The 22,602-nt window shown below is 42.0% G+C and overlaps 1 protein-coding gene across 1 annotated transcript in view; it reads right to left on the minus strand.

The window, feature by feature from the left end:
* Positions 1-5,967: 5,967 nt before the first annotated feature.
* GRIN2B (glutamate ionotropic receptor NMDA type subunit 2B) overlaps positions 5,968-22,602 on the minus strand; it is a 421,771-nt gene continuing 405,136 nt past the window's right edge. Inside the window, exons 10-13 of the mRNA XM_023749812.1 lie at positions 16,769-16,929; positions 14,438-14,625; positions 11,786-12,024; positions 5,968-9,317 (exon numbers count right to left, since the gene is read on the minus strand). Coding sequence (XP_023605580.1) covers positions 7,479-9,317; positions 11,786-12,024; positions 14,438-14,625; positions 16,769-16,929 — 2,427 coding nt within the window. The 3' untranslated portion in view covers positions 5,968-7,478. The remainder of the gene's footprint in view (positions 9,318-11,785; positions 12,025-14,437; positions 14,626-16,768; positions 16,930-22,602) is intronic.

The raw sequence follows: 22,602 nt of genomic DNA on the forward strand, positions 1-22,602 counted from the left end.
AGGACCAGAGGGCTAGGATGAAAACCAGAACGGGCTGCTTCTCCATCATAAGTTTAGGTTAATCTCCATGAGGCTGAAGAACAAGAAAAAATGGGGGGTTTGAATTTTGTAACAAGAAGTTCATTGAAATCTTGCCATAGAATACTTTCAATAGAGTGGTAGTGTGATGCCCAATTTTAAAATTCAGTTCATGAACACTAGATGAGGAAGTAAAAAAAGAAAGACTAGCCTTTTGAGAAGTTTGGAAGTGAAAAAAATAAATGGAGATAGTACATGAATTCGAGAATCTAATTGGATTGAGAGATTTGTTTTTCAAGATTGTTGTAAGATTTGTTTTTAGAGATGCTACTAGGCAGGTGTGTGTAAGAAATTAAAGATGCAACAGACAGAAGTATTATTGGCTGGAGTGAAACTTAGAAGAGGTTAGAGGGTGGGTGCCAGAGACAGGGAGTGAGGATGGAAAAGATGAATGAGGACAGAAGAAATTTAAAGTAGAGAGAAGTTACATAAGAATTCATAAATTAGATATCTTTTCTTAGTAGCATGATAGGAAAGACTGCCTATTGCAATAGAGTAGATAAAATGATAGGCAAAATGAAAAGAAATTTAACAAACACTTGGAGAATATGACATGGAATTAACATTGGAGAAATAAAAAGATGCCCAAGCTGGGTAGGGTTCTGGTGAGATTAAATGGGTCAAGTTTGTGCTCTTCAGCATCAGTTTAAGACCTTGGAGATGGAAGGAAAGAAGAAGACATTGCTGGTGACAGTACCGTTGATTCGGTGAACATGGGGTTAGACCAAAGAGGGAAGTACATGAAGTCAGAGGGTTTTATGGACCAGAACAACAGAGGGAGCTTGAAGGAAGGTAGGTAAGATACAGAAAATGCAAGGGAATTTCAGAGTTTTACCTGAAATAATTCTCAGAAGAAGAAATCTAGGGCTGGCAATTATGTGGAAAGCTGAATCTCTGCAGTGTTATTAAAAATAATATAATGGGTAATATCTTGGATGGACACCCTGAAACCAGAAAACATTAAATCTGCATGGATAAATATACTAATTTATACACAGCTATTTATAGATACATACTACATACATTGAAATATTTTATACTTTTGTGTTCATATATTATATAAACATAATATACGTCATTTTAAAATCTTTTATATTCTTCACAGCACCAGCCCAGGGCATAGTATATACTCAATAAACATTGGTTTAATTTAACTAACATATTTAACTATGTTAAAGAGCTTTTATTTTTCCCCCCTCCTACATAGTACAGGAATCTGCTCCACTCCCTAAAGTACAATGCTCAAATAATTACAAATAAAGAGAATTCTGATTTAAAAAGTGGAGTAACAGTTTTATAGTGGGCTTAGTGTTGTGCTTTTAATTGTATCCTAACTCTTAGACTGAGTTCCATCTATTTTACCTTTGCCAAAATACAGATTCTATCCACCAGTCTCAAGGCTATGGGAAATTCTACTCATCCACTCTGCTTTCCACCTTCAGTTCTCATCAGGAGTCCTCACCCTCTGACTTACACCGGCAATTATGTTTAGAAGTATGGAAAAGTGCCAGAAACTCTCTGTGATGAGTCTGAGATGGATGCAAATGGCCACACTGGCAGAGAAGGGTTAATGATTTCTAACTTTCCTCACTTATTCCAGCATTGCTATCCTAACTCATCACTCTTTGGGCAAAATTCATTTTCCTTGCTTCAATATTGTAAATGAGAGGCCCCAAATTTCACTAACCTACTTCTCTCTCTCCAAGGCATGGAAATAGTACTGACTTTAAGGTGATTTTTTGACAGGGTTCTAGGCCATGAGAATAGATAGGTCTATATACTTGAAGTCATAGAACCCATAAGGTATGATTGAGTCGTGGCTGGAAAGAGATGGAGACGGGATGTATTCTGTTATCATGTGATTATATGTAATACTGGAATCTCCAAATTAGAATGGAATCTTCCATCTAGATCAGTAGAAGTTCTCAGAATGACAAATCTACATTTCAGTGACACCCCAAATATCTGGTAGGTCTAAAAAAGAATTGCCCACTGGTTAAGTAGCACGTGGTAGTCCAGTAGCTCCTTAACAGTTAGTTAAGTGTGTGTTGGGATCATTGGGCACCCTCTTTGGAGTTTGGGAAGTAAAATATACAAAGCAACTCAGCAAAATTGGAAGATTAATTGAACTGGAACAGAGAACAGATAATTACAGTAACTTTTTATTATCATAACATTAATTCAATTGATTTTTCTAGCTGCCCACTCAGTAACCTGTAATGGAGGAGAAGCATCAGTCTTCCATTTTCTGTTGAAAAAGTCATAGTCCTTAACCCACCCTATAAGGTACTGAATTTATAAATTCATAAACTACATATTCATGTGACTGCTTATTGAAAATAATTCCTAGCTAGGAGTCCTAATCCCATGTCACATGAACCTTAAGTAAAAGCAGATGGAAGATGGGAGGGTTTAAATGTGCTTACTCTCAGTGTTCTTTGCTCTCTCTGTCTTCTTCTATATCATTAATTTATTCCCAGGAAAATAAATGAGAAAACTAATGCACACTAGGTATTTCAGTGTATAAATCCCTAATATGGCTTAATATATCACCCTTCCTGGTTTCATTTAAATGACAGATGAGCAGCTCAGTGATAAAGGAGTAAATCTGTGTGAGAATCTAGTATTTGGAGAAGGATGGGGAATGAAAAGTGAAGGTCTTCTCAGGACCTCTGAAATCACACCATGGACCATATACCATTTGTAAGGCCAGACGCATTCCAGTATAACTATCTACTCTTAACTGCTTCTCATCCATGTAGAGTTTCTTAGACAGGAAGGATAGTCTCTGATACTCAAGCGAAGAAAGCAAATGCTCTACCAAAGTATTTGGCAGTCTACTGAGCACACATTTTTTTATATGGCTTTGGGCTCAGAGAGCACATAATTTATGGCCATAATACCTGGAAACACCGAATGCATTCATCAATAGCACTGCAGCTGCATTATTTATGCACACATCTAAATCATTCCTAACACACCAAGCAGACACATACAGGTGTTAAGCAATGACTAGGATTTTTATAGAGAGTTTGGGATTAAAAGAATAAAGTAATTTTAGAATAGCTTTCTCCAAAGGCTATTGCCCAAACCATCTGGTTATTCTGTCCATAAATCTTGAACTAACTAACTAAACCAACCAACCAAACAAACAACAAACAAAATCCCAAAGAAACTCTAGTTCTTAGATGCGCAGGTGACCAGCACACTGCAGTTTTGGTTACACATTTCTTCACCTCTCATGCAGAGAGTTTCCCCTTGGGCAACTTTAGATGCAAAGAGAGACTGGGTGGGTGATATTCACTTAATTATAGATGACTCTCATTTTATCACAGTATACATGCATTTTGGCACTACTGACACCACCAACATTTAATGGAATCATTTGGGATTTTCTCCCCCAATCACAACATGGGTGGCCGGCACAGGGGAATCCACAGCGAGAATGTTTCCTGCATCCTGGCTGAGAATACACAGTGAAATACTTTGAAATTACAAGACCCACTAGACATGCATCACTCTGAAGGGTATGCACATTCTTGACTCAGGCAAACTCAAGGGCCAGATTATTTGAGGTCAGTAGAAATGCTGAGATTTAAGCAGCCCACTGAAAGGAATGATACAGGACCATACCCACCAACCCACTGCCACAGTGGAAGGAAATGATAGAGCACACAAAGATGGTAAACATGGACTCTGAAGAAAATTGGAACAACTATTGCTCCAATAGTGTCTGTGGAATCTCACCGTTTTGAATAGACTGGGTCTCTGTCCATCTGTGGAATAGATGGGGCTTACTGCTGAGTTCATTCTCATGCATTTTACTGGTTTGTTATTTTGGAATGAAGTAACACTTAGAACTTAACAATGCTTAGCCATTTTCTTTATGCTTTCTTGAGCAGGCCATGAAAATTTTATTTGGTCCTAATTCAAACATCCAGTTGGAGAGAGATGACCAACTGGGGCCAAAGAAGGGGTTAAGGAAAATAAAATGACTCAGCTGACAGATTTGATAATAGGAGATAGGAAAAAAAGTAATGTAATATCGCAGGTAAATGGATTTAGAAATTTCACCCTGTGGTAAACAGAGAGAGGCTGCTGTCATTCACAAAGCCAGAAGTCCAGTGAAAGAAATTCAATTTGCCTGGCTCTAACCCAAGGTCAGGTTAAGAATACCTGGCTTGAGGCAAACAGCCCCCTCGCAATGGCAGAAATGAGGGTAGACAAATATAAAGTCACTGTTGGCATCATCCTTTACATACGTGCCCTTCTACCTCTAAAACCAACTTCTGCAACCTAAGAGAATGATATGGCCACTGAGTTTTGAGCATATCTGGTAATTTTTTCAGAAAAGCGTGTGAATTTGTAAGACAGGCACCCAGTGCTGCCTCCCTGTAACCAGATATCATGTTTCCAAAAGTAGATCTAGTGGGAATTTTCTAGGTATGATTTCCATGGAGGGAGGGAGGGGACAGTGAGAGGGTGGGTGCCCAGGTACTAGAAAGAAGAGTCCCAGTGACTGAGATGGTTGTTAAACATCAGAGGGGGCTGCTGGGAGAGTCCTTAGGACTGAGCTTCCTGAAACCTCTCAGCCACACCAGAAATGATAGGTTAACTTGACCTCCATTCTGCTTTAAGCCCTCTTGAGAATCTTCCCTATCCTAGATACTGGCAGGTAAAATATGGTGCCACCAGCTTGACTTTGCATGGAATGCTGGTGATCTACAGTATATCTACCTAGAAGTTAGGAGCTGGACCTGGGGTTTGCTTAGAGCCAAACTGGACCCTGTGCTAAGTAAGCCCAGGCCGACGGGCATGAACACTTCTCACAGACCAATAAGACCGGAGAGGTGGGGAAACATGGACACAAATGACTCTCCCTGGCTTTCTCACCACAGTGGCCTCCACTCGCATTCACTTTTTTCCAGACACCCTGAAGCAAAAGCCATACAAACACTCTCCCCAGTGGAAAATGAAAACCCGTAACAGAACACTTTCCCCCCTTCATTCCCAGCCCCACCCCACCCCCTCCAGCCCAACACCCTGAATACTCACAAGAGAACACTGTATCTATACAAAATTAATTAGAAAACAAAATATTTACATATGAAATAAACACCATCTTGATTTCTGTCACCAGTGGAGACCAACAGAGCCCCCTTTGTTCTAGATTGCTGTTCGCTAGGTTAGTTGGTTTGGTTTTTTATTTGAACGGGGTGAGGTAAGAGGAAGAGTGAGGGAGGAGCCCCTGACCTTGGACAGAGCCAGGGTGAAGCAATGTTTATATGGCCCTTCTCCTTCTTCCTCCTGGAGACGTCTCACACCCTCTGTCCTCTCTCTCAAAGTCTTTCCTTGAATCTAAAGTAAAGCACTCCGTGCTCCTCTCTCCAAATTTGTGAGAGGTTCAGCCCCTTGCCCCCAGGTTCATTTTAGAAAGAAAACAAAGCTTTACAAGGCCTTCAGTTGGCTTTAAAATGAAAGATACTGAGGTAAAAAATCAAGGAGGAGGGTGGGGATAGCAGTCAAGGGTGGGGAATGAGGAAGGGTGGTGAGTCAGGGCAAACAGAAGGCAAAGAGCAGCCCTGGAGGGTGTGACTTGAAGAGACATGGCAGCTTCCTTCCAGAGGAGGATGAGCACCTTTCTGGTTTGTGTGTCCTGTGTGCAACATGGAGGTCCTGCAGTCAAGCTTCCAAACAGACCCGAGCTCTGTGGCTGCCACCTGTGTAAGGGGAGGGTGGCAGGACAGCGGAACCGACCCAGAGTTTCAGGACCGGCAGTGACAAATATTCGTTTCCCTTCTCAAGTTTCCGACTTTCAGTGAAAGGGGCATCACATCTGCCAGTACCCTCATTCTTGGAATTTTTCTACATGTATATATTTTATTCTTGAATGGTATACTCTGGGAGAGAAAGGAGGTGTTGCAGGAAGGTGGAAGGGCTTCTACCGAGAGTGTTCACATTGGGCTCAATGTCACATTCTCAGGGAGCCAGACCCAATGGCTAGTAGGGGTGTACCCCTCTCCTCCCCACTTCCAAATCTCTTCCCTTCCCTCCATGCCTCCTGAGCTATACTCATGAGCAAGCTCATGCCTCTTACCTATTACCTACCAGTTGTGATCGATTCTGAGGGAACAAGCCTGCTCTCCTAGCTCCAGGTTAAGTAAGAAGGGATCAAAGCATTGAAAACATCCCCCTCTCTCACTTACCCTACCACAAACTACTCCCCTATTTTCCAAAGCCTTAATTAGCTCCTCCCCAAACCCTGACCAGCTGAGGGTCTAAAGCTCAAGAGAGCTTTATAGAATCTTTTGCTCTCTAGAGGATCATGGCTACTTCTACTTCCCTTTAGCCTTCCTGGAAAGTTCTTGGCCAAAACCAGTTGAAAGTATTGGCAGCTGGAGAAATCACTTTTGTACCTTGCTCTTGTAGGATTGTTTACCACCTTTTTGTCTAGACCACAGAATCTTCTCTGACAAGAACTTCCATTCTCTTCATTCAGGAAGGGTGAAGGGATGAGACAGCCAACATTCAGGTAACATATGACCATCTCTGTTTGTATATAAGCCAAAACAAGCACACTGCTGAGGAATATTGAAAGAAACATGAGGCTTGGTTGCCTTCTCTACATTTATAGGCCCCAGACTCTGTGTGTGTACAGATCACATATGTGCAAGTGTATTTGCACACACATGCACACACAGTCAGTCCACCCTCTCTTGCCTCTAAGGCACCATGAAAGATTGCTATGATGTACTTTCCATCATCTACCAATGACCTTTGTTCACCACTGATGAGTCTCATGGAATTGAAGCAAACATTTTGGCTTATATACCAACACACATGGCCTCCCCGCCTCTGCTTGGCACATGATCCCTAAACAGATGCCATCAAAACCACAAGAATTTAGCAAAAGCCTCTCTTCATTCACAGGCAAATATGCTAAATGGTCTTATTTGAATGCTTTTGCTGCCTCATCTAAACATAAAGATCAGTTTGGGAAGAGCTATCCTGTGCTCCCGTGGCCTCCTTTTGCTTCTCCTTGCTTCACTCGAAGTGGGTGACAGAGTCCTTCCATACTAGGAGGAAGCTCACAAGCAGCCACTTCCTTTCTTCACTTTGGCCTCCCTTGCTGAGCGAACCCACTGCATCCTCTCTTGGGAACGGGAATGACTGACAGATGGGGAAAGGAGGAGCGAACTGGAAAGGGAGGTGAGATGGTGCTGGTCACCAGGGTTGCCCTCCGAAAAATCAGAACTCCAGGATCCCATAAATAAATTAAAACAACAAGAAAGGAGCAAATGGGAACCAAGTTCACCCCCGTCACCCTCCGTGACATGCCCACCATCGCAGGCCCACAGCCCAACCCTCCCATACCCACCTTAACCTCTCTCTTCCCTCACTCAGACATCAGACTCAATACTAGAAAGTTTCTCATAAACATGACCATTGCTGGAGCCATTGAAAGCCCTGGGGTTTTTGTTGTTAGGCACACAGGGGTTGGACTGGTTCCCTATACAGATGTCTTTCTGGAAACGGCCTGGCACAGCCCCATGAAGGGCCGAGACCACTGGCTTGGTGGTGACAAGGGCGCGGAAGTCCGGCCTGGCTTTTGGCGCCCCTGGCACCGAGGGCTGCCTGAAGAAATAGGATTTGCTGCCATGGAGCAAGCACTGGTCGTCCCCAAAAGTGGGGATGAAAGGGTTTTGCGTGACCCGGTCAGGGTAGAGCGACTTGCTGAGCATGTAGCCGCCGCCGGGGTTGTTGTGGTGGTGTCCGGCAGTGGGCACTGAGGACTTGTTGTTGGCAAAGGTGCTCTCTCCAGCTGGCATCTCAAACATGTGGGCGTAGGGACTCCCATCCACGAACCGGCCCTTGTCTTTCAGGCTCACACTGCGCGGGGCCAAGGCGGCTTCTTCCTTCTGAAGATCCACGAAGGTGTCGTAGGAGTGCTGCCGGCGGAGCTTGTTCCGGTTCTTCTTCTGGGCCTTGGAGTTGGTGGGGCTCTGGGGGTACTTGGTGGTGGAGGCGTTGGACGTCACGGCCACCGGGGCCGCCGGCTGGTCCAGCTCCTGCAGGGAGTTGTCCTCGCTGATGTCATACAGGTTGCCCGCTTTCTTGCAAGCCTCGCAGCGGATGCACGCCTGCCGCCCCGAGTTCTGCCCTCCCACCGACGAGGAGTAGTTGTGCAGCTTCGAGGGGCAGCTGCGGCAGAAGTTGCCCCCGGAGCGGTCCTCCCATTCCACGTTGGTCAGGTTCTTCTCCCAAGGCGCCGGGACCCCGCCGACCACGCCGTGTTTGTCCCCGGCCCCGTGTTTGAGGTGAGACCTGTTGGTACAGGGCCCGCCTCCGCTGACCGAGTCGCTCCGCTCCTTGTAGATGTCGGTCAGGTCCACGTGCTCCCAGTGGGGCGAGTTCTCCTTGGTGCGGAACTGGTCCAGGTAGAAGTCCCGTAGCCCTTCCTTGTCCCTGAAGTAGCGCTTGTGGTCCGGGGAGCGGGGCGGCCGGCGGCGGTAGGCCAGCTCGATCTCGTCGAACTCCCGGCGGGACTTGGCCGAGGCCGGCCGCTTCTTCAGGCTGTCCTTGTACTGCTGCTTGCGCCTCTTGGCCGCGTTGCCCTCGATGTTGCCGTAGGTGACGGTGTGGGTGGAGATGTCGGACACGTCGGAGCGGATCAGGTCGTCGTGGCCACCGTAGCGGTCACCCTTGAAGGAGAACTTGCCGTACAGGTCGCTGAGCTGGCTGTGCTTGGAGGAGGGGAGGCCGATGTCCAGGGGCTTCTTGCTGATGGAGCGCGGCTGGGCGGTGAAGGGCGGGTTGTCACAGTCGTAGAGCCCGTCGATGGAGCTGGTGCTGCCGATGCTGTGGGGCCGGTGGTGGTGGTGATAGTGGTCTTGGTACACGTTGCTGTCCTTCAGCTGCAGGTTGCCGAAAGTCCTCTCCACCTCGCTGATGTAGTCGCTGAAGAGGTTCTCCTCGCAGGGCGGGTTGTTGTAGGACTTGCAGTCGGAATGTGTGAAGCTGCGGCGGTGCTCGGAGATGTCGTAGACAGAGGACTCGCGGCGGATGAAGTCCAGGGCGCTCTGCGGGGAGCCGTTCACCCCGGACAGGTTGGCCATGTTCTTGGCCGTGCGAAGCAGGCGCAGGATGTTGGAGTGGGTGTTATTCATGGTCGCGGTGGGGGAATTCATCACGGATTGACGCTCCTCGATAGCCACTCCATGGATGCAGCTGTAGATACCCTGCAGAACAGGCAGGATGGGAGGATTAGGTCTCCAGTGAGGCTAAAACATGACTGTAAAGAATCCGCCCGCCCCCACTACTAATTGCCTAATGATAAGAAAAGGCAGGGAAAATATGAAACGAATAGCCTTATATACTCGTAAAAAGATGTGGCTAGAAGCTTGCACGATTTATCTCCCTGCATTTAGAAGTAGCATATTAGGAGCTAAGCTCGTGGCCTAGCTGGCTATCTGAGAGGGTGCACGACTACAACAAGTGACTTGAGCAAATAGGATAAAATCACAAGACATTCTTGCCCTGACTCCCTCAGTGACTTGCACTGATGTTCCATTTTATGCCCAGGGTTCACATCTTAAAGCTGATGCATGGTATTGGCCAATAGCAGAAAATATTGTCAGCCTTCTGGAAATCAGTAGCAACGCTCCACAGATGTTGAGCCTGCTCTGCCCTGGCTGGCCACACTGGCTGGCAGGAAAGCACAGGGGAGCTCGGTAGCTCACAATTGCCTTTCTTTTCCAGCTCTGACAAATTTTGAGCAGCTTTTAGAATTTTGATCACCAAATAACAGCTAAGCAGTTCTCTTCTTGAGCCAAGCATGAACTAAATTCAAAGAGAGAATTAGGAAGCCCTTGGGTCAAAGACAGATTTTTCTCCTGCTGCGTCCCACACCGTGGGAGGGAAGAATTGGGACAGAGATCTACTACTAAATAGGAAATTATTTATTCCTTGTTGAATTCTTTTATTTGTTCTCTCTTTAGCTCCTGCTTTTCTTCTTATATTTTTTCATTCAACCTTATAAATAATTAATTAATATCTCAGCAAATTAGTATTGATTGAGAACTCCCTGTATGCAGGACCTTAAACACCACTACCCAGGAGAAGGAATGGGTTGGGTTCAAGTCTAAAAGTCAAGCCAACTTCCTGCTAATATCTTGCTCCCTGCCTTGAAAGGTGGACAAATTTGGAACTTTTCTCCCTGGCAAGGGAATGTATTTGAAGAGGAGGTTGTTTGAATTGTGTCTTTAAAAGAAGGGGGGTAATTTGAAAAGGGAAGTTGTCCCAATGGATGGAGATGGGAGGAGAGGAGGTTAGGAAGGAGGATGATAACTAAATAGCAAAGAAGAAAGGTTTAGATGAGCTGAGCTTCACTGTCCCAGAGGACACAGCAACATAGATCAAGGTAAGGTTACTCTACTTTCTTTGTCAGGCCTCCTTTCTAACCATTCTTAATCATGGCCAGGAGAAAATGCCAAGCATTTTTCCTGGACAGAGGCATTGATTATGTAGAAGGGCTATGAATGGGGTTTCTATTCCAGGTCACCAGCTCTGATTGTTTCTGCCATCACCCTATCTAGGACCTTAGGGAAGGGCCACACAAGGAATCAACATGACTCATGGGCCACAAGTTCTGTCATCCTGGTCCAATGTTACTGAATAGCCTGAATCAACTAATAGCCGAGAGGAAATTGTTCTCTATCAGTGAAATACTACAGGAAAACGATCAAAAGATGGAATAATTTAACGAGAATTCCACTTTCCTCCTCCTTTTTTCTTACTCTTCCTTGTGACATGTTCATATTAAAAATGTTATAAATCCTTAGTTTGGACTAGAAACATAGAAGTCTAAATAAAGAGCAACTTCAGAGTTATACTTTGCTCCAATTAAGGACATTTCTGGAATGTAAATTTCTTATGGGTCAGGACTTATTTCTGAAGGTTCTGTTAAGTTCTTTAACTCCCCATAACTCACACATGGTTAAAACACAGAGGGGAACAATAAAACAATAATATACGTTTGTATGTTAGAATAAGAGAGACATATTACATTTCTCTATCTGAATAGGAATATCATTTTTTAAAAAGGATTAAATTATTATGGCAGCCTATACAGAATTAACTAATGGTGATGAAAGGCATTTGGTAAAAGGCCAACTTTTTTATTCTGATAGATCTGCCAGTTCTCATTGAAAACCAAATGTCCAAACCCTACACAGAAAGCTGTTTCTTGAAGGAAAAAAAGTAGCAGCATCTGTTTTTTTTTCTTTTTTTTAAAAAATGTATTTATTGATTTCAGAAAGGAAGGGAGGAGAGAGAGAGAGAGAGAGAGAAAGAGAGAGAGAGAAACATTCACGATGAGAGAGAATCATTGATCAGCTGCCTCCTGCATGCCCCCCACTGGGGATCAAGCCCGTAACCCAGGCATGTGCCCTTGGCCGGAATCGAACCTGGGACCCTTCAGTCCGCAGGCTGATGCTCTATCCACTGAGCCAAGCCGGCTAGGGCAGCACCTGTTTTTTAAGCCCCTGGAAATTATGTCATGCAACCCCACTGGGGAAACATACATGATGTGGTTTCTTGCTTCAACAGCACAGGCTAGAGTCAGTGCCCTCCTGGGTCTCTCGGTTTTGCACAATGCTAGACTAAGCTGTCTTTTATAGGCTCCAGGCACCTAAATCAGCCCACTTACTCTGCTGATGGAGAAGACCATGCCAGGCTTGCCGGAACAGACACCCATAAAGCAGTGCCGGAACTGCCAATAGAAAAGGTGTTCACAGATGAAGGTGATAAGGCTGAGAGCCATGGCTGCTCCCAACATGTAGAAGACTCCTGCCATGTTATCAATGTCCAACTGGCTGCTCATGACCTCGTTCTTCTCATTGTGGCAAATGCCAGTGAGCCAGAGAGCTTCCAGCTCCTCCATCTCCCCTGGAAACAGGGCAGGAAGAATAGGTAAAGAGAAAAGAGCAGAAGAGTAAAAACAAGGAAGAAAGAGGGGTGTTGGGGAAGAGAGAGAGAAAAACATGAGAGAGAAAGAGACAGGGAGACATAAAGAAAAAATTAATAGAGAGTTAACAGTAATTTTATTAATACTATTATATTCAATAAGTATTCATTGTATTCAACAAGTATTCATTGAAAACTTAATAAAGGTACCGCAGAAAATACAAATATATGAGACATTAACTGCTCTCCATTATCTATCCAGTGTAAATTAGTATATACATAAGCAATATGATAAACTATATGCAAGTAACAAGAGTTCAAATTAGTGCAAGTAATTTTGTGGGTGAGTGGCCAGTAGGTGTTCATGAGAGAGATAAGACTTGGAGGTGGGCATGGTGAGTGGGTGTATTTTAATGTATATTGTATGAAAATGAACTCCAGGCAGCAGAAATAGCAGGATCAATGGAAGAAAGGTGGAAAATTGAAGGCTTGTTTAGGGAAAGGCATGCGGAACAGTTCAAACAGAGTACAAGTAGGCAAAGAAAGCTGAATAAAAAAGGTTGGTGCAGGATTGCTGAGGGCTTGTGCATCAGACTAAGCATTTGGCACTTTATTTTGTAGACAGTGAGGAATAACATCATCAAACAAGTGATTCAGAAAATTGCTCTTAAACAAATGTGCAAAGCAATTGCGTTAAGAGAGGAAAGACAGAGATTAGCAGAGAGATTGACTGATTCCCTAGGGACCCTCAGACTTACTGGTCTTTTGTTGCCAAGGAAAATACAAACATTAAGAGTAAAGGGAAGTGAGCTTGAATAAAATGAGACCACCAAATTCAGACCTGCCTCCTTTTAACTCTGCTTAAAGGAGCTTTGATGGACTCAATTCATGTCTGGTTTTAATAATCTTTATCCATTTCACTACATACTAGGACTCAGAAATGTAGAGAACCTAAACAAAAGGGAAATGAAAGAAACCAGGTGCCCTGGAATGCATCTAATTCTAGATGAGCAACATTCTGAAAATCTCATGAAGGGAATTGCCTGTTCCAATAGTTCTGGTTTGGCTAAAAATCTGAACTTTGCGCAATCTGACTAGAGCTTTGGTCACTTTTTCAAATCAGATTTATTGCTGTTCTTCCTCAGAGGTAGATCTCTATTATTACTAAAATCAGAGAAGCTCTCACACCAAAATGTCCAGTTAACAGCCCAGCTGTCATCCCTCCTCTTTCCAACATCAATCAAATCATCTTATATTCATTTCTTTGACCAAACTGTGATTCTCCTAACTAGTGGAGCAACCACTTCACCTGAGTCTGAAAATCCAGCTGTGCTCTTCTGCCTCTTATCTCATCCCTAACAGCAACGATTCTGCAGACATAATTTAGAGAACTGCTTTGCTGATGGCCCGTGGGGCCAAGTATAGAGTCAAGTTGCTCAACCGTAACTGGATTAGCTTCTCTGAGACCAACAGGAGGAGGAGGTACTTTGGACAATAAAGTGAAAAGGGATGCAGAAAACATGCTATAATGAAATAGGAGATGCAATTTTTTTCAAAGCAAGTTGGCTGCTCAGTCTGGGGAATACCTTATGGTGTCTGCCTCCTACCTCTTCCAGCTGAAAGAACATGATGGGAGAAAGGGAAGAATGAGTAGATGGACACAAGTTGATTTCTCTACCCTTTCTCTGGGTACATACAGAGCAGAGACTTTCCAAAGTTCCATCCACTTTGCCCACATGTGAGATGATTGTTTGGAACATCTTATATCAGCCTCTCTTACTCCCTGGAGGTTTGATCATAGCCTGCAATTCTGAAACATACCTCCTTGATCAACTACTTTAATCTTATGTCCTGTCTTTCACCCTGTCATAGTTTGAATTGTGTCTCCTGAATTCACATGTTGAAGTCCTAACCCTAGTACCTTGGGATGTGAACTTTATTTGGAAACAGGGTCATTGCAGATGTAATTAGTTAAAATGAGGTCATTCTGGAATAGAGTGGGCCCCTAATCTAATGTAACTAATGCTCTGAAAAAAGGGGGAAATTGGACACATGCATATAAAGGAAAAAACATGCACAAAGGGAAAAGCCACCAGAACTTGACAGCAGAAATGCAATAATTCTCCCTGGCAGCCCTCAGAAGAAACCAACGAACACTTTCATCCTGAACTTCTGGCCTCCAGCACTATAGGTCAATATATTTCTGTTGTTTAAGCCACTCTGTGGTTCTTTGTTATGGCAGCCTTAGGAAACTAATACAAACCCCCAAATCTCATAGTGTATTGTGACATGCTTTCCTGGAGATGCAGGGATTAGCAGAATGGAGAAATCCGATTGATGTTTTGGACTGGCCATCAGAAGAGGCTAAGAAGGCACTTTCCTTTTGTTAACTTACCATCTCCAAAGAGTTGCAGGATAGCAAGGTCCACCTGGCGTTTCCACCCAGAATCTTTTTGGATGGCAATGCCATACCCAGTGGAAGCAAAGACCTTCCCGCTGCCAATGGTCACCAGCTTGCAGCCTTCGTCTCTGCCTGCCATGTAGTTGAGCACTGCTGCATCATAGATGAAGGCATCCAGTTTCCTGTGCAAGAAAGAAACAAAGAAACCCAATACAGTGGAGGAATTTTAGTACAGAACTACCTATGGGGACATTAACATGAAGCAGTAGGGCTCCAGAAAACCGTGGGGAGAATTGGTTCAAAGAAAGGCTCAAGTTGGAACTCAGCCAGAATCTACCCCAGGTTATTCTTTATGTGATTTCAAGTTGAAAGGAGGAGTTCTTTCCCTCCTACTGGGAATGATGAGAATGTAAGTTTGGCCTGAAGCCAACTCATAAGCTGGGTCTGAAAGGGAGAGGAAGTAAAAAGGAATCAATAAAAATAATAACAGAAATAATGAAAAGTAACCATCACAATGATAACAACAAATAGCATGGGTTAGATTTATATAACATTTTTCATTTTCCAGTTCATTACAGTCCAGAGTGGGGATAAGTGTAGGTGTATGTATTTCAATAGATGTGCAGTGCTATTTTTGTGGTCAGAAAGGTCTCAATATTCTGCTTTGCCGCACAAGGAAAAAGGAATAGTTGGGGTGGTGGCAGCACAGGCTTGTATTAAGAGCAAATGTGTGAAAGTAACAAGAGATTGCAACATAGAGAACTCAGATCTCTCGAATTCCTAAGCATATATAAGAACCTCCTTTTACAGGGGCGGAAAAAAGTAGGTTTGCAGTTGTTTGTATGGTAAATAATACAAGAATAAACAAATAATACAAGAATAAACTCTGTATTTTGTATACTCATAACTATAAACCTACTTTTACCTACCCCTTCATATTGTATTTTGCAAGAAGGGAATATGTAGGGAAGTGAGTAGACTATGAGTAAGAGCGGGAAGGCATAAATCAATATTTGAAAGCAACATTCAAGCACATAAAAGGTAGAGGAAGAAATTCAGACATAACCATATGGATATTAGAGAGGTCTTCAAGAAAAGCATCCATTATCCTATACTTATGTAAGTAAAGCTAGCTTTATTACCCCTCAGGAAAAAATAAGCCCTTTCTGGTGTGATAAGCCTTGCATCATATTTTAAAAGGCCCATGAGGATCCTATAGAAAGCTTTGATATGATTAATAACTGTGGTGTACCAAGGGCCAGACCAATCGACCCAGTCCTATCCCCAAGCTCAAATCCCATCTTCTAAAATCTGCTGTGACTTTATGGTGATAAGATAGAGTCATTTGAAGGTGGGTATGAGTGGGTGGGAAGAGCTTAACCAAAGAACTTATATGCATATATGCATAACCCATGGACACAGACAATAGTGTGGTGAAGGCCTAGGGCAGGGGGCAGGTGAGGGTGGGCTAGAAGGGGTTAATGGGGGGAAAAGGATACATTTGTATTATTTTCAACAATAAAGATAAATTTTAAAAAAGAGAGAGTCATATTATAACATACCGAAATACTTAAATAACAGTATTTAGGTAACCATGCATCTAGTGGCTCTTCCAGAACTGAAGCCACCAGAAGGTCCAACTATTGCTAGTTATCATACAATACAGGAAATTAGCTACAGGACCCCTTGACCCCCCAAACCCCAACATCTATAATGCTCAACTGTCTGTCTTATTTGACAGCTGTGGTTTCAGGAGGCCAAATGAGTAAAGAGATCAATGTGGCTGGGATTATGCAAGCCAACACATTTGCAGATCATGAGCTCCTTTTAATGAACAAATATTTCCTAGAGTATAGAGCTGGATCAAAGAATAACAACAACAAAAACAGAATGAGAGATCAGTCAACATATTCTTATTGTTTGTTGTCTAAAAATGTTTACCCTTTTTTGTTTTATTTCTTCCTTGTCTATGAGATACTAGAACCATCATTTTCACCTCTTGTTCATCAGGTCTTTATTTGATGTGTAACACATGAACCTTATCATTGACTCTTCGCTTCTACTTTTATATCTATTCAAATTCTTGTTTCATGGTTGCATTGATACAAATTGTAAAACATATACATAGAAGCAAAAATAGCATAGGAATCCTTGTGCACTGGCCTGAATTATACTGTCAAATTTAACTTGGAAATCCATGAAGAGCAAGTGAAGTATTCCCTGCTGTAACTTTGTGTGGCACCCCAACATAGTACATCTGATTCAATGTACGTTTAACAATGTGAGAAACATACCACAGACTCTGAGCTTGGAAGCAGTTCTTACCCTGTTTTCAGGGAGAGCAACGCATCATCCACATCCCTCTGGTTGAACTTTCCCATGTAGGCATGCATTTCTGCGTAGTTATTGCGAATATTCCTCTCTGTGCTACCATTGGGCACCGTCCCGAAGCGAAAAGGGGGTGAGAAGTCATTAGGTCTCTGGAACTGGAGAGATAGAAGGGAGAGAAAGAGAAAGAAAATGCTTCAGAAAGTGTGAAGAAATATTAAGTTAGTATTAGTGGATTTATAATGGAACAGACCCAACTATAGTTCACCAAATACACTAGCCCTCACCCAGGAGTCACCCAAAAGTGGACTTCAATTCAACTCAATTTGAGAGTTATTTGCCTGACTAATCTATAACCCCTGTGTGCTCCTTTATGCATACTGCATAATACCAGTGACAATGGAAACAAGCCGTGGAAATAAATCACCTTTATTTCTGAACATTGTGTAAAATCTGCTTCCAGGCCTCTTATTTGGGGGCTAAATATATTGTCCCTGCACTATTAAGGTCATAGGACCTTGATGAGGCAAGCTGCATAGTACTCCTGAAAATAATTTGCCGGGTATCAAATACATTTTACTAAGGAATTTTCTCTTGACCTTCCCTGATGCATTTAAAGCTCATATTCATCCTACATAAGTTGTAGGATATATTTTAAAATCAAATACAGTTTTAATTAGGTATCCTCCTTTGCTTAAGAACTGAGAGTGGCTCGCTAGTGCCTACCATAATAAAGTGAAATCTTGGATTTTCACCCCATGACATCAGTTTTATTTCTGGCTCTTGCCCTGCAATGACTAAGTCTGTGTGTTGCTCCCTAAACATATCATTTGTTCATTTGTATCTTTATAGTAGGTCCCCTAAGCATGAACTCACCTTTCTCTCTAGGTCAACTCATATTCTTCGTCTCAAAATATAACTCAAAGCAATTTCTCAGGAAACCTTGTATGAGTTCTTTCTTCCATTAAGCCTACCCCATAGCAAACCATCAGTCCTTGGTGTTCTTTGTTTAGAAGATCATTCTAATTCATACTACAAATTCTATTACTCTCTTAATGAGCTGGTTAAGTTATGAGAGATAGTTTCTGATGTAGTCACTAAGAATTTAAGCTCCATGACTGATACAGATATAGATTGATGACCAACTTTGCCACTTACTACTGTGTGACCTTGTGCAAGGAACATGAACTCTCTGAGTTTTTGAGATTGTTGGGAGGATTAAATTATATAAAGTATAATAAATTCTTCATACAGCACCTTGCATCCAATAAGTGCTCAATAAATAGGCTCAATAAGTGTTCCTTTTATTACTAGTATTTTAATTCATAGTTATATTCTGTATTCTCTAGCAAACTTAATGCTCTTGGAGCTTCTCATTCTATTAGTACAGCATGTCCCAAACATGTATACACACTTTAACAGCTGATAGTTCAATTTTGAAAATGAAATTTATTTAAATAAACATTGCCTTTATAATTATTCAAAGTGTGTGTATACATTTTTGGGGGCCATACTATATAGCAATGAACAGATAGGCTATGACAAGAGTAGCTCTGTTATGCTTTGGCATAGGAAATGATGTAGATATTTTTTAAAGTCTTCTTGGTTTTAATACTATACCATGGTACTTGGGAGATACATTTGAAAATCTAACCTGCCAATTAAGGAGTACACTGAACCTTTGGAGTAGCCTGGGCTTAGAGTCATTCTCTTAGGGCCATTCTCTTAGAGCCATTCTTTCTCCTTTCCTTAATCTGAGAAGCTAAAGAGCATCTCAGAATATGGGTTTCAAGGACCACAACAGGACACAGTACCAGGAACCATAAATGCCATCTTACTTTCTCAGAGTTGGCCATAGTTAAAAGTAGAATCATGCAGTGGTATTAGGCTATCTGTAATATATCAAATATCACTACTTTCTGACTTAAAAAGCTCCCAGTCTGACTTACCACAGTGCTTTTTGCCATTAAGAGTTTTTGTTTAATTATTCTGAAAAGGATTGTCATTTTTAAGTCAATGAAGTTACTACAAAAAAGTCAAAGAACTATTGGAGTTGGATGAGCCACTCAAGGTTAGCTAGTTCAAACCTTTTATTTTACAAATGAAGAAACTGAAGCCCAAAGAGAACAAGTAGTTTTTCAACTGTCACACTGTGGCAGTGGTAGCTAACATTATCAGGGATCAATTAATACTACAACTCATTGTCTTCAGCAGATAGCAAATTTAAAGAGAACAAGTATGTTCTTTATTGAAAGAGACAGATACTAAAATGCTATGCACATCACTCTCAATTATAATACTTCAGATATCTGATAAAAGGTTTCCTCCAAGTCACAAGTAGAATAGATACCATTGCAGGCAGCAATGTAACCAAATAAACTCCCTTTAATCAGTAATTCTCCACTTTGCCAGGACATCGACAACCAATGCTCACTGTGACTAAGATACTCTAGGGCCCAAGATATCTTCTGAAACATTAATTCTGGTATAAATTTTTATATTCTATTTTTTTTAAATTGGCAGTAGCCTGGGCTTAGAGTCATTCTCTTAGGGCCATTCTCTTAGAGCCATTCTTTCTCCTTTCCTCATTTACTGGTGAAGCTGGATTATGGAAAGTTTCCAGATTACTCTTTAATAACTTTGAATTTTAAGTTATGTTTAGATTTCTAGATGCTGTTTTATAACCATATGCCTGAATAACTAAAAGCTAAAGAAATGATAAAGGACCTCAACAGACAAGAGAACTTTGAAAAAGAACAAAGCTGGAGGACTTATGTTATCCGACTTCACGAATTATTTTAGTACATGACAGTGTGACATTAGAATAGAAATAGTAAAGAGATCACTGTAAAAGAATAAACCAACACATGCCTACCAACAGACCGACACATGTATATTGCAAAGGTAATTCAGTGGAGATAGGACAATCTTCAACAAATGGTGTTGGAACAATTGGATACCCATATGCGAAAACCAGAACTTCATTCCATACTTCACAAGGTATACAGAAATTAACTCAAAATGGGCTGTATATCTAAATATAATTACTAACATTATAACATTTTTAGGAGAAAAATCTTTGTAACCTTGAGTTAGACAATGATTTTTTAAATATAATACCATAAGCACAATACACACACACACACACACACACACACACACACACACACACCAAAGATAACCTGGTCTTCATCAAATTAAGAATTTCTCTTTGAGGAACCCAGGATCATGAAAAGAAAAGCCAGTGACTGGGAGAAAATATTTGAAAATAAATTAAAGCAATTAAAACACTGAAGGAATTAAATAAGAACATAGCAAGGCTCTTACAGTTAAAGCACCTTCCCTAAGAAAACAATCAGAGAAATCAGTCAGCCCTGGAAGAATGCAAAGGCAAAGTCCTGTGGAAGGCAGACAATTTGGAGGCAGACGACATAGATTTGAATCCCAGCTCTGTTTCTGATCAGCTGTGTGTACAAGGGCAAGTTACTACATTCACGAAGCTCCATTTTCCTCTAAGTATTATTTTTCATGAATAATAAGGTAATGTATAGGAAACCACTTAATACAGTATCTGGCACATGGTGGAGTCTCAAAATTATTAACTGCTTTTACAAGGATGAAGTTCTAATCTTTAAAATTGTCTTATGGTAGGCAATGTTCCCTAAGATTGAAAACTCTTATTCTCTAATTTGTTCCTTAAACTAGGCCAGTCTGGGGACCAACAGGGAGGGAGTGCATCACCCCAGAATTAGCCAAAGCAGAAGCAGAACTGAGTTGGCCTTTTCCTTTGAAAATTCTTGTCCTAGCTTGGTGAGGTTTAAATAAAACAGGTTTTTAAAAATAATATTCCAAATACCTGATGCTTCCAGTAAATGCCGTGTAATAAAACACCCCAAGCCGTGAGGCATTATGTAGCACTTCTTTAACCTGAGAGGCAATCAATACTCTCTGGGCCTTGGGAAAGACAAAAATTTAGTCCTGTCAAGACCCAGGTGTCTTAAAATCTATTTCTTGAGCCCAAGAAACAATTTTTTATAAAAATTTAAAAATCTAATACATCAAGGAGACCAGCATTGGGTTAAAAAGCCCAGTCTTATTTTAAAGTAGGGAATTTTATACAGTACTTCTTCTTTATTTTACTTTATTACATTTATTGGGGTGACATTGGTTAATAAGAGTATATAAGTGGCCCTAGCTGGTTTGGCTCAGTGGATAGAGTGCTGGCCTGCGGACTGAAGAGTCCCAGGTTCGATTCCAGTCAAGGGCACATGCCTGGTGGCAGGCTCAATCCCCCATGAGGGGTGTGCAGGAGGCAGCTGATTAATGATTCCCATCATTGATGTCTCAATCTCTCTCTCCCTTTTCCTTCCTCTCTGAAATCAATAAAAGTATATTTTTTAAAAGCTTATATAAGTGTACGTTTCTATGATACATGATCTGAATATTGCATTGTGTGCCCACCACCCAAAGTCAAATCACCTTCTGTCCCATATGTCTGGTCCCCTTTACCCTTTATTGCCTCCTCACCCCCTTCCCTCTGACTCACAGATATATGAAAATATGCTCAACTTCACTAGCTATTAGGGAAATGCAAATGAAAACCACAATTGGATACTACCTCATGCCTGTTAGAATGGCTATGATAAACAAGATAAGTAATAACAATTGTTGGAAAGGTTGTGGAAAAAAGGAACCCTCATTCACTGCTGGTAGGAATGTAAACTGGCACAGCCAATAAAATTTTGAAAACATTTATTCACAAAAATATATGCACCCCTATACTCATCGCAGCATTATTCACAGTGGCCAAGACATGGAAACAACCCAAGTGTCCTTTGATGGAGGACTACATAAAGATGTAGTACATATATACAGTGGCATACTACTCAGCCATAAGAAAGGAAGAAATAGTGCCATTTGCAACAACATGAATCTTGAAAATACTATCATGCTAAGCGAAATAAGCCAGACAGAAAAAACTAGGAACCATATGATTTCACTCATATGTGGGATATAAAACTGAAGCTCATATACAGTACTGCTTTCTTACTAGTCACCTGTGGTCAAAACAGGGCTTCCTTAAACTTGGAATTTTTTTCTAGAGTTGCCCAGATTAGGATTGTAAACAAAACAAAACACACACACACACACACACACACACACACACACACACACACACACACACACCAGCTTCAGATAGGGAAATAAAAACACAAAATGGAAGGTACCTGAAGCCCTGAAGAGTTCAAGTAAATTGTCTGAGGCCATGTGGTGAAGGAGGAAGACTTCTCCCCCAGGAGCTGAGCCTTTTCTAGGCAGGCTCAAACGCTAGCCCACAAGTCCCATTCCTGCTTACTGGGGAGTGATGGCATGTCAAATGCCAACTCCCACTCCCTCTCTGGATCCAACACATGGCTTTCAGCACTTCCTGCAAGCACACACTTGTGCAAGGGCAAAACAATGCCAGAATGTTATGAGAGCTGTAATCTCACTTGCTCCTCCTTGAGAGGGTCAAGGAGTCAGAATCTAGCCTTCTGAGCTGTTCAGATCATCATCTCAGCCTCATCGTAATGACCTCAAAGTGAATTAGACTTGGAAGTCATGCAAGAAGAAAGGTGCCAGGAGTAAGGTCCCTGCCCCCACCCAAAGATGATCAGACTGGAAGGTTCTGTTATGGCTGCTGCCTTCTCCCTAGAGAGCCTCTTACACGGCCTGTTACAGAGAGAAAGGGAGAGGGGAAGAAGTCAGGGAAGTAGGAATCTGATCCATTTCATTTTTATTTATTAAATAAATATATAAATTGACTTTCCTATGTAGAAGGCATTATTAAT

This window comes from Myotis lucifugus, unplaced genomic scaffold, assembly GCF_000147115.1.
Source record: "Myotis lucifugus unplaced genomic scaffold, Myoluc2.0 scaffold_10, whole genome shotgun sequence".
Taxonomy (NCBI): Eukaryota; Metazoa; Chordata; class Mammalia; order Chiroptera; family Vespertilionidae; genus Myotis; species Myotis lucifugus.